We start from the raw sequence: 14,030 nt of genomic DNA, 5'->3' as shown, positions 1-14,030 counted from the left end.
TTATTTTTTTTTAGTGGGGAAAAGTCACAAAAGTTGTGAGTCTTCTAAAAAGGATTTAACTGCCCAAACCAAGGGTGTAAGAAATCTTTCTACCTTGCCTCCTTTCAAAAGGCCAGCCAGACTGGTCTGTTGAGAGTCACAAACAGCTCTCAAATCTCCAGGGTCTGAAACATAGAGTCTTCTGTGTCCTGTCTTTGCTGTTAATTTCTTATCTAATCACATTCTTTAATTTCCCTTGTCCATTAGGGAGAACCACTTCATGATAGCTCTTGGCCTGTCATTTATTCAGTAAAAAGACTGGGGAGAAAAGCATTGCCTCCTTTGCATTCAACTGACTCCGTGCAGCCCTCACTGCTTCTTCACCAGAGCCACCTGACCCAGGCTTCTACAGCCTGATCCAGAACCTGGCCAAGCACCAAACTCATTTCCAGAACATCAGCAGCCATTTGATCCAATTTGACTACCAAACTGCATAGCTTCAAATGGCAAACAAAGCCAAATCTTGATTTTATTGTAGCCACAAGCCAAATTTCCATCGGTGCTAGCAGATTCAGGGCATAAGTTCATCTGAGCCAGTCGCCTTCTGTAAAGGTGAGTTTTTAGCAGGGAGATGTCTGGGTGTGCAGCAGGCAGTATCCCCTGTGCACTGCTCTGCATGCAAGCTGGCATGACAGCCTGGCTCTCTTCATCCCCCTGGGAAGATCTGCATATCATTATACTCCATTAAAAAGGGAAGTAGAGAAGGAAATGCTGAGAGACAATTTTCCTCTGAGATTACTAAACCACATCATCGGTACCTCGCAGACATCTGAACCTGTTCCAGCATCCAGCAAATGAATGAGAAAATGGCCACTGGCTTCAAGAATCTCAAGATTGTGCCACTTTTTTATTCCTGTTAAGAACTGAGTTTTAAGAATAAGTTCTCTGTTCTTCTCTTCCCCATGAGGACACAAATTGGAATCTCTTCACTCTGGAGGATTGATGCTGGTCTTTTCCTTGGACCACCCCTTATCACCAGGAAGGTGATGCACAGCTTTCTTATTCAGTGTTTTTCTGCAACAGTGTCAATACAATCTCACTTTTTTCTCCCCTCATCTAAATATAATTTGAATTTTTCAGGTACTCCAGGAGGGTTACACAATGGTGTAACATAAAGAGAGAACACTGGAGTGTCTCAAATGCTGTGCCATGTGTGCTCTTATTACCCAGGATGTGTTCTTATTAGAACATACCCTGGCTTGCAGCCTGGGAAGTGCAATGAGCTAAATTAGTATGTCACAGTCCAGACAGAAAACAACAACAAATCGAGGTTTACTTTGGCAAATCTCAATATGGAAATAGGAAGGTACTGGACAAAGATTTGTTCTTTGCTAGCAGAGCCACTCCTGAGCAGAACCCCATGTGCTGAGGTCTGCAGAACTGCCGTGGTGGATATTTCAAGCTGTGCAGCATTGTGCACCCAAGGCTACAATCTGTCCAAAAATAACCCATTGCAGTGAAGCAAAGGAATAATTCCTGGCTACTTTAAGGACCTCTTGCACTAGAGATGTTCCATTATTGCTATAAATTCATTTTCCCAGAAAAGGTAGAACTGAAAGCCACTTACATGGCTGATTAGAGATATTTCATTTGGATGTCTACCTGTATCATAAGATATTAATGTGCTCAATGTTCTCTCTCCTTTGCTGCAGTTGGGAAAATTTCATCTACATTTCTGGGCAGCACTTGGCAAGAAGACCTAGCTGCACTGCAATAAGAGTGAGGAAGCAGAGAGAGAAAAGAGCAAGCCAGGACTAGCTCCAGCTCCTTGTGCACCCACTGCTGCAGCTCCACTGAAGGGTGCCCTTCATGGAGAAACACTGTGAAAGGCTGTGTCTGATTAAAATCACTGTGATGCAGACTGGCAGCAAGCTTATGTCTGGAGAAAGGACTAAACAATCAGATCACAAAATGAGAGTGGCCAGAAGATGCTGAATTTTCTTTCCTGGCTAAAGACACCTGATGGGCCACCACAGAAGCATCTTCTCTGTCCACTCAAGAGACTCTTTGAAACAGGGATGTGTACGAGTTCTAGTTTATCAAAGCACTGAGTCACTCTCTAGTCTGGTCTGTCAAAATTATCCAAGTTAAAAATATTTATCCTAATACTACAAATGAAAAAGCAAACAGAACAGGGTCATCTTCAGTCCTAAGCAAAAAAGATGAAAGTCATTTACAAGTCACTGAAGGGGAAGACATGAACAGCCAACTTTTTCCATTCACTAAGGTGCTAGACATGATATCCCTTACAAGATAATTTTACAAATTTACAATCAGTTTTACTTAAAAATGGTTTTCCCACCCTAACAAACATTCAATTTGCAAACAGACATTCTGGCAACAAATGAACTCAATTTTAGCAAAGCTGTTTCCTGCAAATGCTTCAAGAAGGTGATTTAACCCATAACACATCAGACAATTTTCACAGGCAATGAGGCAATTTTAATACTATAGGAAATCAAATCTGGTTACCTAATTGAATCTGGCATTTTTCCTAACAGCAAGAGCTTTTTACTTTATCTGTCCTTGGATCTTTAGTGGCACATTAGACTTATTTATGATTTCAGGGTGTTATTAGTGAAATTAGTGAAGTCTTAGAAAACTCTCAAGTACCTTCAGGAGTAGCAAATTTCAGTTCATTGAGCAGCTATAGGTAATTAATTCCAGGAGAGCTCAACTCTGCACATTCAGTGACAGTCCTTGTCCCTGGAGCCATCCCAAGCACCACCCCTATCTGTAAGTTACTCTTACCAGAAGGGATAGATCCATCAGATCATCTCCAGTTACAGCCTCACTGAAGTTTGAGATCTGTAGCTATGAACCTAAATAGGTTCATGTAGACTTTGGCGTTTTCTGATGTGCTTTACTGAAATTCCCATGCTGGTTCAGCTGTCCTGGTCCTAGATATTACAGGCAAATAAACTCCCTTTTACATGACTGCAACATACTCATCTCTTAGTCCATGCTGGACCTTCATGGCATAGCTGGTAAAATTCTTTTCTCAGCTATGGGACTGCAAATTAAATTTTATAATTAGTTGAAGGAAATGGCCAAAACTTGGCACTGGTTTTGTGAGAAATATGTTTGCTTGGCGTATCTGAATGAAACTATAAAAGCTATTAAGAAAAAAATAATCTCCAGTGAATCAGAAGGCCAGAAATAACGCTCATTTACAAAACTTTGTTTTGAAAAAACACCATCAAATTTCATACCTTATTATTTTCATATTATTTCACAGTCCAAATAACCTGTCACAGTCTGAGCCAGCAGAACAGCCAACATCCCTTTTGGAACATTTCTTTGAAACTTTGGGTACATTTGTATTCTTGGAATTTTCATTAAAAAGTGCTAGGAACTCAGAGAGAAACATATCTACTTTTTAACTTTTAGGTGCTTATATACAGCCTACTTCTAAAAGCTTTCCAAGCAACTGCAGTAATTAGATGCCTCAGGATCTAGGGAAGCACAGAGATGGATTTTTGAAGGCACATAATGGCCTGTGTTACTATTTTGAAGATTCAAAGGTTGCTATTGCTGCAGGTGGGAAAGTGTATAAATTCACAGCTGTGCTTCTTCCACACTGTTAATGAATATGAAGGAGCTCCTACAACTCTCCGTTTTCAAATTCCAAAACCAAGCATAATTAAAATGTCCTTAAACTTCTACAAGATGAGGGAGAGAATCCCTTGCTCCAGGAGAACAACAGGCTGTATGATTTAATCTGAAAAAACAGTGATTCTGCTAAAGTACACAGACTCATAAATGCAGGAATGCTCTGTGCTGACGTGGCTCAGTCTCTCCCGTTATAAAAGCCATGATCCTCCAAACACTACACAGCAGTCAGCACTGTTTTCATGGTTAAAATAAGCTATAAAGTCAGAATACATCTGCCTTTGTATTTTAATTCTGTATTAATCTGTGTTCATAGACTACCCTCTTATCACTGTGAGCTGTAACACCGAGGGCAGTAGGGGGAGCTCCCCCTTTATTTGTCAGGGTTTGGCTACCTTTAAGCAGAATATCAAAGTAAAGAGACTATTGGAAAGACAATAGAAATCTTAGAACACAAAGAACAGGTCAGACTCAATTAGAGCCTGGTCCTGCAAACATATCTGACTGTGGAACCTACCAGCCTGCAGAGCACAGGGAATTAGCAGCACCACTCAAGCCTTTAAGTATTACAAGTGGCAGAAAATATTTACTGGATCAGTGCATTATAAAATCAGAACAGCAAAAACAGTCATTGGCTCTGCTGAGCAAACAGTAATGGTTCCCATGCTGACCCTGCTGAAATTAATGGGAATTCAGCCTTTGAGTGATATTCTGGCTCTCTCAGTGTCTCTGAGCAGTGCCACAAAGCACTTGGGTAAGAGGCTACAGGTGTTATTTCATGGCAATTGCTCTACAGGCAGATTGTTATTAAAACCCTGCAGGCAGCAGATAGAGAGGGCAGCTTGAGCCCCAGTAAATCCTTCATACTCTGGCATTCCAATGAAATTGCTGCAAAGCTTTAAGTTTGATGGCAAGCCCATCCCTGGCTCTGGCAAAGCCTAATTGCATAGGGAAAGCAGCCTGGACAGCAGGGACTCAGCACATATGCCAAGGTAAATCCACAAAAGACCAGCAAAAGGAGCAAAGTTTTCCATAAATAGCAAGCACCATTAGCAGTATTCCATCCCAGAGACACAGTGTGAAAGGGCTCCTTCAAAACCTTCTGCCCTCTAACATATTTACCTCTACTTGAACAAATCTTCTCCACCACTTCCCAAGGTCTTACTGTCAGTGAGACTGCTCATCCTTACCACAGCTCCTGCTGCCCAGCAGCTGAAGCAAATTAACTGTTTTCCACATGACAGTCCCAGCAGCAGCTGCTGCTGGTACATGACCCATATGTCAGGAGGTTTATGCAGCTCCAGGAGGAATCAAGGCTTGATGTCCACTTGCAGAGGAACACAACACTTTTCATGTGTACCATACAAGAGTAAACAATGCCCTGGTTTATGGAGGAGAGAGGCCAAGCTGCAAATTTTAGATCCAGGGATAGGAGTTCCTCTGTCAACCATTTACAGAGCATTAAACACTGAGATGTTTGGGATTTTTTTCAAGTTCCAGTATTTAGCTTTCCACAGAAATCCAACCCTGGATATGCTCAAACCAACATCATCAGAGGTCAACTCTGATTTGAATCTGTTGCTCTTAGATGTCTCAAACCTCATGATATAAATAAATTCAAGGCACTGAACCACCAAAAAACCTTGACACTGTATCACCTCTGTGAAGCAATTTTGTCACCGTACTATAAAGGCAAGCATCTTTAAGACAAATTAATTTGAAATCTCATAAATAAGAAATATAGTAAGGCATTAGGATTGTAAAGCTTGAATTTAAACATTTGGCTTCGATTGCTAAGAATAGCATAACTTCATACTCTATTACTGAAAACCCCAGTGGATTTATAGTAGCATCTCATTTTGCTCTATTAATCTGACTGCCCCAAGCAATTGTAATAGGCTGAGATGTCAAAGAATTGTATTTATAATCTGTTGCTGCCAAGACAAATTGCTTTTGTTTGATAATAATCCTGCTACTTCCCTTGGGATGTGGCTGCACTAAAACAACATGGTGGAGGCTTTCCATTCTGAAGAACAGACATGCTCTTTCTGAACTTTAACATAAGCAATTTAATTTTTAAGGAAAATATGGCAGGCCAAAAATGAATAAAATTTTCATGCTGTGAGGTGAGCAATAGAAGCAGTTTTTCCAAAGAGATGCTGTGAAAACATGCAGCATAGTGTTTTATCAGAAATAGATACAGCTGCTGCTGCTTGGATGATAAACACTTGGCACAGAGTCGGTGTAAGTGTTGAAATGCTAAAGATGTGCTAAGGAGCTCTAGGTGATGCTGCAGAACTGGGTGATTTCTCTGCATCTGTTCAGAGATACAGCCTAACAACCACCACGCAAACTGGGCTTTAAGCCATCCATAAACTTGGAGTGCAAGGTATTAAACCTTAGGATATGAACAAAAGAATTAGTTCCCACAAGGTGAGCAAGGATGAAAACCCCCAAGGCCTCATGACTCTGATAACTCAATGTTCTCACGCTGTCCCCACAGTAAAAGATATGCAGCTGCCCACTCCATCACTGAGGGTACATGGACAAGGGCACAATTACCACAAAAGAGATGTTCTGAGTAATTTCTATCCCTTCCTGGTCATATTTTGTGCATTTGTGCAATCTCTAGACTGTGAGTTACAGAAGACACCAGATGATTTACAGAGCTTTTGTCTTACTTAAACTAGAGCTCAGTTTGCTACAGAATTTTCTGCTCAAGGAAAACCCCAAGTAGTGACTTTAGGGTCTGTGCACAAATGTAATAACTTTCCTCCTGGGCTTTCTCTTGCCTTCTCTTCAAACACATCAGTGTCACCTTGGACAGTTGTCTCCAAGAACATTGATGAGAGCAGCTTCTCACTGTAATTTCACCTAATTATACACTGTCTTTGGCTGACATAAACTTTAATTAAAAGTACTGTGGTTTTACGTTTTTGCATCATTATAGCTTCATAATAATCTCATCATAGCACACTCTCCAGAGGCTTCTCCTGGAACCACACTGTGATCACTGTGACATTCACCCTATCCCTGACGTGAAGCCTCTGGGCTATGACATCACTCCAACGCTTTAGAAAGGACACACCACATGTCCAGAAAAGATGGATTATTTCACTATGGGAAGTTAGAAAAGCAATCAGCAGCAAATCAGCTGAAGTTCCTCCTCACTGTTTTATTTGTTGCCTATCAGCATAACAATGTCTGTGTCTTCTGCCAAGGACTGTTTCCTTAGAATGGAGGCGGCTGGATCCACCTGATCTTAATCTTCCAGGTTCACATTGCCAATCTGTAATTAACTTATTTCCTTCCAATTCATGACCCCAACATGAATTAATTATACCTTGTAGATACCTCAAGAGGAATATAATAGTCTTAAATTTCCTACTAGAGAACCGAAAGCCCAAGGGCTCCCTAAGTCCCTGAGGTAAATCAGTGGCAGAACAAGATCAGAATCTGGAAGTATCAAACCTGGGCCCTGCCTCTTAACCACAAATCTACTTTTTGTTCTGCCGTATTTGTTTTTAAACCACAACACATTTATTCTGACAAAAAAACCCCCAAAAACCAAAACCAACACCAACAACAAAAAAACCCCACAAAACCCAGTAAACCAGTGCCCAAGCACCTATGGATGCAGGCACTCTAGCACTGCTCACCATTAATACATGAGATGCACAAAATGGAAAAATATCCTGGCTCTGTTCCCAGAGCTGCTCTACTGTCACTACAAATAACCACAGTTAAAAGAGAGGATGTCTTTGATCATTACATTTTCTGCAACCACAGAAACATTAGTGGAACTGAACTGGAGTATTTTTAAGAAATATGCACATACCTTTGATAGCAAAAACTCCGTGACAGAAGTCCTTAAAATTGATTCTTCCCAAATCATTTGGGTCCAAGTACTTCGCCAGTTTTTCCACCTAAAATAAAATATTATAAAATATGTGTTGAACTTGGTGTATCATCTGTTGCTCTGATACAGTCTGTATCTTCTACAGAAGACTACAAGTTGAAGAATACCCACACTGTTCACTTGAACCAGACAATAAATGGTTCTGTAAGAAGAAATCATGTTTTGTATGACCTTGGTGCTGACTAAGGTGTGTGCTCTGACCAAAACTTCTTCAGCTGGGACTCATCAGTCCTGTCTTATGGGGATCTTAAGAGCTTAATAAGGGCTGAATCTGTGAATTATCCTCTCACCATAGAGCAGGGTGCTAACAGAATCTCCTTCTCTGGGAGCTCTTGCCTTGCATTCAGCTCAGGTGAACTTAAAACCTTAGTGGTTCTGCACCCCTCTTATCACAAGTTCTCAGGGAAGGAGAAAGAACAGACAAAGATGGGCACAGTCCATAGCAGTCTCATTCCCTGAATAATCTTGATTATAGGAGAGAAAATCCATTGAGCACTTGGAATGAAACCAAACTTCCTTGACACAGCAGAGAATATAATTTTTGTATAGGAAAATTAACAGTAGAAAATATATTCATGTGATGAGAGAATGGTTGTGTCCAGTACACTGTGCAAACAAGCAATGTACGTACTCCTTACAATCTCAGCTTCACAGTTTAATCTTTCTGATCATTATTCACCAATAGAATGAGATTATACTGAATTTAAACACAGCCACCAAATTAGCACTTGCACCAAAAATGGTCTGGCAAATTTTTCAGGAGGGTTTTGAGATAGAGGAAGAAAAGCAGCCTAGACTGGAGATGCTCTTGTGCTGTCTAGAAAAAAGGAAAGGAGGAACAAGTAGCTGAAGAAAAATAAAGTGAGAGGCAGACCAGTCCAGGGAGGTGCACACCTGGACCCACAGCTGGCTGTTCTTTCTGACAACCACTCTGCTGCAGCTTGTGAACATCTCCTTGTGTGCCAATGCCTTTCTCTGTAGCACCTTGCAGGGACCCTCTCTGAGGCAGAGGCAGCCTCTTACTGCTCATAAGAGCTCACAGCCAGCTCCACACAACCCTGCCCTCGGCCTCCAGGAGCTTGAACAAGCTGAATGCAGGGACAGCAGGCGTGGAGGAGGCCACAGAATCCTGCTGCAGCACAATCTGTGTGAGCTCAGATATGTCAGTCTGAGCAGCAACAAAAGCCCAGCTGCAAAGACGCAGCAAATGAATCCAGATGACCTAGTTTCTCAATTTTCTGGTGTGGTTTTTTCCCACATGCTAGCAAAACCCCAGCAGTTTCCCAAAGCCCTGCAGATAATGCACTAATGTGTGCGCATGACACTTCTTACAGGCACTCCTCAGTGCCTATAAATTCCCTCTGTACCAATAGCTGCCATGATAAGCCAAAGGGCTCATTTAGAACATGCAAATCTGGATGAAAAAAATGAAAAAAATTTTACTGATATGCAAAATACTATACTGAATGAGAAAGGCACAATTTGATACTTAAATCCTTTCCTCTCTCATTTGCTTAGGGAAAATAAAAAATCAGCTTGTATATGCATGGCAATTAAGGAGCTATATGATGAGTTCAGAGCCCATGACAAGTTAGATATTTTATTAAAACTTTCACATTGCAGAAGGCTTCCACAGCTCCAGTCCTGCCAGCTGAGCAGCAGAGTCCAGATGTCAACTACAGTGTGACTCATGATCTAATTTCCACCCTGGCATCACAAGGAATTACTGTAACCCCACTAATTTAGAGAACCAGAACACACATCTGTGTTTCCAAAAAAAAAAAGCTGCTTCACCAGAAATCACAGTGTGTGGTTAATGCACACCAGACTAGCTGAAAATCCTGACTGAAACCAATTAAGTAGAGACATGCTGGATATGGAAAATCCAGGTCGGTGTTATCTCTGTCACCTTCACAAACTACAATTGTGTTTTAAATTTTAATGCACAGATTCCTGCAGCCAGCTGGGAAGCCTCTACTCTATTTAATATTGTGCTATAACATAGTGGTGTCACTGGGTGTTCCCAGTGAATCTGGCACTTTAAGTTTATTTCTCAAAGTTGATCCAATGTTTTTTGTCTACCAGTTGCTCAGACATTTAAAATTACACTTTTAAAATCAAATTAAATGAGATGTTATGTGCCTGGGAGTGTGTAGTATGGAGGAAGAGAGGATATGTTCACATTTAGGTCTAAGCAATATCTTAAGAGTAAATGAAATTATCACCTGAGCAAAGTGCTTCAGTGCCCAGCTTCCCCAAATCTAATTTGCAGGTTTTCAGTTGGATATTACAATGCAAGTAACTAACATCAATGCAGGAGATGATGAAGAATTTACAGAACAGCCTGATGGAATTAATGCCAGCAGTGCTCATGTGTTCAGCCAGGAATAAACACAGCTCCCATTGCAGGTCAGGGGATAAAAGGATTTTGATCACAAATAGTTTTCTGGAATAAGGCAAGAAGCTCTTCCAGACTGAAGGCATTGCTTTAAGTTAAATTTCAATCTGTGGACAAATAAATTATAGCTACCCCTAAATCTTCTCTGGTGTCCACACTGCATAAACCACCCTTCTGCTTCATTTTGTAAAGAAATAAAAGTCCTCTCCTCCTCCTCCTCAGAAAGGGTTGGCTCCTCACAATGAATCAAAAGTTGTTTTATTATTCATTACCTCAGGAAACTTAATGGATTTGTCAGCCTCCCTGGCAGGCTGGGTGACGCTGAAGCCCTTTTTTGCAATCAACAATCCCCTGGGACTGGGGGAGTCCATGGCCTCTGCCAGGGAATGAGGGACAGCAGCTCTGTCCTTGACAAGGGAACAGACAAAGTCTGACACGTGGGACACACAGGGTGTGCCAGTCCTGGGCACACTCAGAATCCTGGGCCCCACATCTCCGGGCTGTGCTGGCAAAGGACACAGGACCACAAAACCAACTGCAACCAAAATACAGTGTGAAGTGAGTGTGTGATTGTTGTGATACCTGCAGGCAGCACAGGGAGAACAGTGTGCTCCAGAGTTAAACATCAGAAGTCATCACAATGAGTAGGGGCAGTGTTTTGGGCTGGGGACAGACACACTCTGCACAGAGCAGTCCCCACCATGCGGGATAGACAGCACAAACAAGGATTGCAAACTGGTTCTTCACTGTAGGAAGTGAAAAAAGGCAGGAAAAATGAGCTGCAGGCTCAATAATCCAGCTGGTTCTTATGGCAGCTGGAAGGGTGTCTCTAATGAACTCTTCAGCAGATGTCCAATAGTCAGAGAGAAGACATAAATCTGAGAGAGAAGAAATAAAACATTTTTCTTTGGGAAACAACTTGGGAAAAACAAACCTCTGTCCCTATTGTCTAACTGGCCTGGATGAAGAGGAGATTTGCATTCAATGAAAACATGTTTCTTCATCGTAACAACTGCTCACTTCAGCCAAGGTGTTGCCTCCTGTCCCTTGGGTTTCCCAGCCATCCTGACTGCCCTGCACAGGGCTGTTTGCCCCATGCTGCTTTCTGACACGTAAGAGGCTGGGAACACTTGAAAAAGCAGAATGGAAAGGATGTTTGTACAAGAGGGAGTGGAGGAAGGGGAGAAAAGAGGACAAATCACTGACAGACTTCAGAGAGATTTATTGAAACTAATCTTTTCTTGCAAGTGAGTTCAATACAGGGGCACCTGTACTGAATAGCCAAGGAACCCTCTCCAGACCCCTGGCCAGTTTTTGTACTGAAGCTGCCAAGACAACATCAGTACCTTTTCCAGCAAAGATTTTCTGACTGGAACTGAATCCTGCTTCCATCTACAGACAAGAAGAAACTCAGACCTCTATTGACCTCACTTAATTTTCTTTAAAAAGGAAGAGATTTTGTTAACACAAAAAACATTTGTAAAATTTAGAAGTAATTGAGTCCAGCGGGACTCCACACCAGCTCTATCCACTGAAATCTTGCAGCAGGATCCAAATCACAGCCAGAAGATGCCATTTGAAATAAAGAACTTGTCTCAGTAATTTGCCTTGATACTGCAGGGGTCTGTGAGCATGTCTCACCCTGAAGTGCGAGCAGGGAGCACCTGGGAGCTGTGACAAAGGCAACACAAGCACTTGCAGGAAAAGGTCAGGCTGTGCTGTGGCAGTGACATTTAGGCAGGATCTCCTGAGGCAGAAGAATTTGTGAAAAACCTCAAAAAAACAGCAAAAGGGGATTAAACATGTAAATGCTGCAGGGTGGAATTAGAGAGCTTCCCACACAATTTATAAAATGAGCAGCAGAACTGCACTTGCCCAGGTTTCACCGGACTGGCCTTCCCCACATTGGAAAGGGTGTAAGTTTACATCTGGACAGTTGGAAATGCTGCTCTGGTTGCAGGGCTGGGCAATGAGATCACCATGTGTGTGAGACACCCCTGTGATTTTCACCATCCCCTGGGTTCAGGTGTTCTTGGCACTGACGTGGTGCCAGATGTTGGAGCTCTTCAGTCAGAGGGGCTGTCTTTTGATAAGCTGGGATTTATAGATGGAGGGGAAGAAGTGAGATTTCTTTGTGATATTGTGGCATTTCAGGGAAGCAACACAAGAAGAGGGAAATTATTTTACATTGCACTGGACAAACTAGCAGTCACACAGCTGTGGTACTCACTGTCATATGAGATGCTGAAAACACAGACACGTTGCAGAGAACTGACATACAATTAAAACACCTTATGCAACCAAAGAAAGAAGAATTTCCTTCTGTTTAATTTGGCAAAAGGGAGATTAAGTGATGATTTGTTACTAGGTATAAAGACTTCTGCAAGCAGGGAACTACAGGTTCCCTGTAGTTCATAGCAGAGGAAAGACATAAAGAACCATTATTTACAAAATAAAACTGACAGACTCCAATTAAAGGCAAAGCACAACTGTTTTATCAGCATGATTGTTTACCCACCAGAAATGTAAATCAGGAAGGGTCTGGAACTATAAAAAGCAACTGGAGTCCCTCATCTGAGGCCTTTTGAGGAGGTGAGACACACCTAGAAGATTTACCTAGGCTAGAACAAGTGAGTTACAATCTGAGCTGTCACCATTTCAGGCTGTCACATGAGATGACCTGATGCTCTCCCTGAACCTGACCCTACAGCACACAGGAGCATGTTCCCAGTCACACATGTAAGGAGTGGAAGGCCAGCGTTTCAGAGTCCAACAAACTGCCTGCCCACCCAGTCCTGGCAGACTGCGCATCGTAAATAATTCATAGCACTGCAAACAGCATCATGAATTTCCATCAGCTGCTGTCTGATCCCAAAACATGCGGGGATATACATCATTGCTGGAAACGATGGCTTTGAATTTGCTCTGAATTTTGATTTCAAGCATCACTCATGGCCCCTTTATCTGCAGGCTTCAAGCTTGAAAGTTGGCTTCTCTGTGAGCTCTCTGTAAACAGAAAGGATTGTTGCAGTTTCTGCTTTAACTGTGCACATCCAATTTACCAGCTAGAAGGCAGATCTTTGGGATTGTGTCCTAAATGACATAAGCAAATCTGTAGAGTAATCTTGGCCTCAACTTTGAGCAAATTCCTAAATCTGTCAAATCCATCATTTACTAATGGCTGCAATGCAAAAATTCAAGAGAGTCCATTCACTTGTCTTCCCTGGGTTTAGCATCAACATATGGAATTGCATCTTCTTCCAAATACGACCTGAATCCATGGGGCCTTGGTCCAAGGGGAGAAAAATATCCACCAGTTATCCAGCTGGAGAAAACATCCACCATGTGGAGGATGTGAAATGTATCAGTGAATCACAAAGGCACAGCAAGGAAGAGGTGGCTCCAGAAGCACTGCAGGTGGCTGAGTGCACTCCGAGGCAAAAGGAAGCTTCCAGTGCTGATGTGTTATTAATGCTGTGTGCAGGCAGCACCAGGGCTCAGGTGGGTGACAGATGGTGAGCGCTGCGGAGCTGCAGCACACATGCAGGGCAGCTGCTGCCCTTCCCCAGGCAGGGACACAGCTCCAGCCTGCTGAGCTGGGCTGGAGCACTGCACACAGGGACAGGGGGCAGAGCAGGGCAGGAACTGCCTGTCTCAGCTTCTGGAGGAGGAGGGCAGGAGCTGCAGGATCCACTTCATGGCCCCAGGGCAGGAGGGTTTCTCTTGACTGGGAGATGCCTGCTGCAGGGGAAGGACACCCAGTGGCCATGGGGCTGTGGCATGGGGGGCAGAGCAGCAAGGCTTCCAGTAGCATGATGCTACCAGCAAATTATTTCATCTGCCTTGGCTTCCCCTTTTTAAAAATGGTGATGGCAATACTGACCCCACACTCAGAGTGCACCATAAAGGCAGTGATGCTGCAGAGAGCAATGAAACATGCCTGGAGCTGGTCCATGCTGTAGCTTGCTGGGTTTCTTACCCTGTCTCACTTGCTCACGGGTTGGTGTCTGTCATCTCTGAATACATCTGCTCGACTGGACAATGGAACACCAGGCACACTGA

The 14,030-nt window shown here is 42.7% G+C and overlaps 1 protein-coding gene across 3 annotated transcripts in view; it reads right to left on the bottom strand.

The window, feature by feature from the left end:
• Positions 1 to 14,030, bottom strand: part of RAB11FIP4 (RAB11 family interacting protein 4) — a 98,231-nt gene that overhangs the window by 67,591 nt on the left and 16,610 nt on the right. For all 3 annotated transcript variants that reach the window (XM_030287588.4, XM_072937159.1, XM_030287590.4), the window contains exon 2: positions 7,490 to 7,577. In XM_030287588.4, the coding sequence (XP_030143448.1) occupies positions 7,490 to 7,577 (88 nt within the window). The remainder of the gene's footprint in view (positions 1 to 7,489; positions 7,578 to 14,030) is intronic.

Source organism: Taeniopygia guttata, chromosome 18, assembly GCF_048771995.1.
Source record: "Taeniopygia guttata chromosome 18, bTaeGut7.mat, whole genome shotgun sequence".
Taxonomy (NCBI): Eukaryota; Metazoa; Chordata; class Aves; order Passeriformes; family Estrildidae; genus Taeniopygia; species Taeniopygia guttata.
The sequence above is the reverse complement of the archived record's forward strand: the minus strand, read 5'-3'. Positions and strand labels throughout refer to the sequence as shown.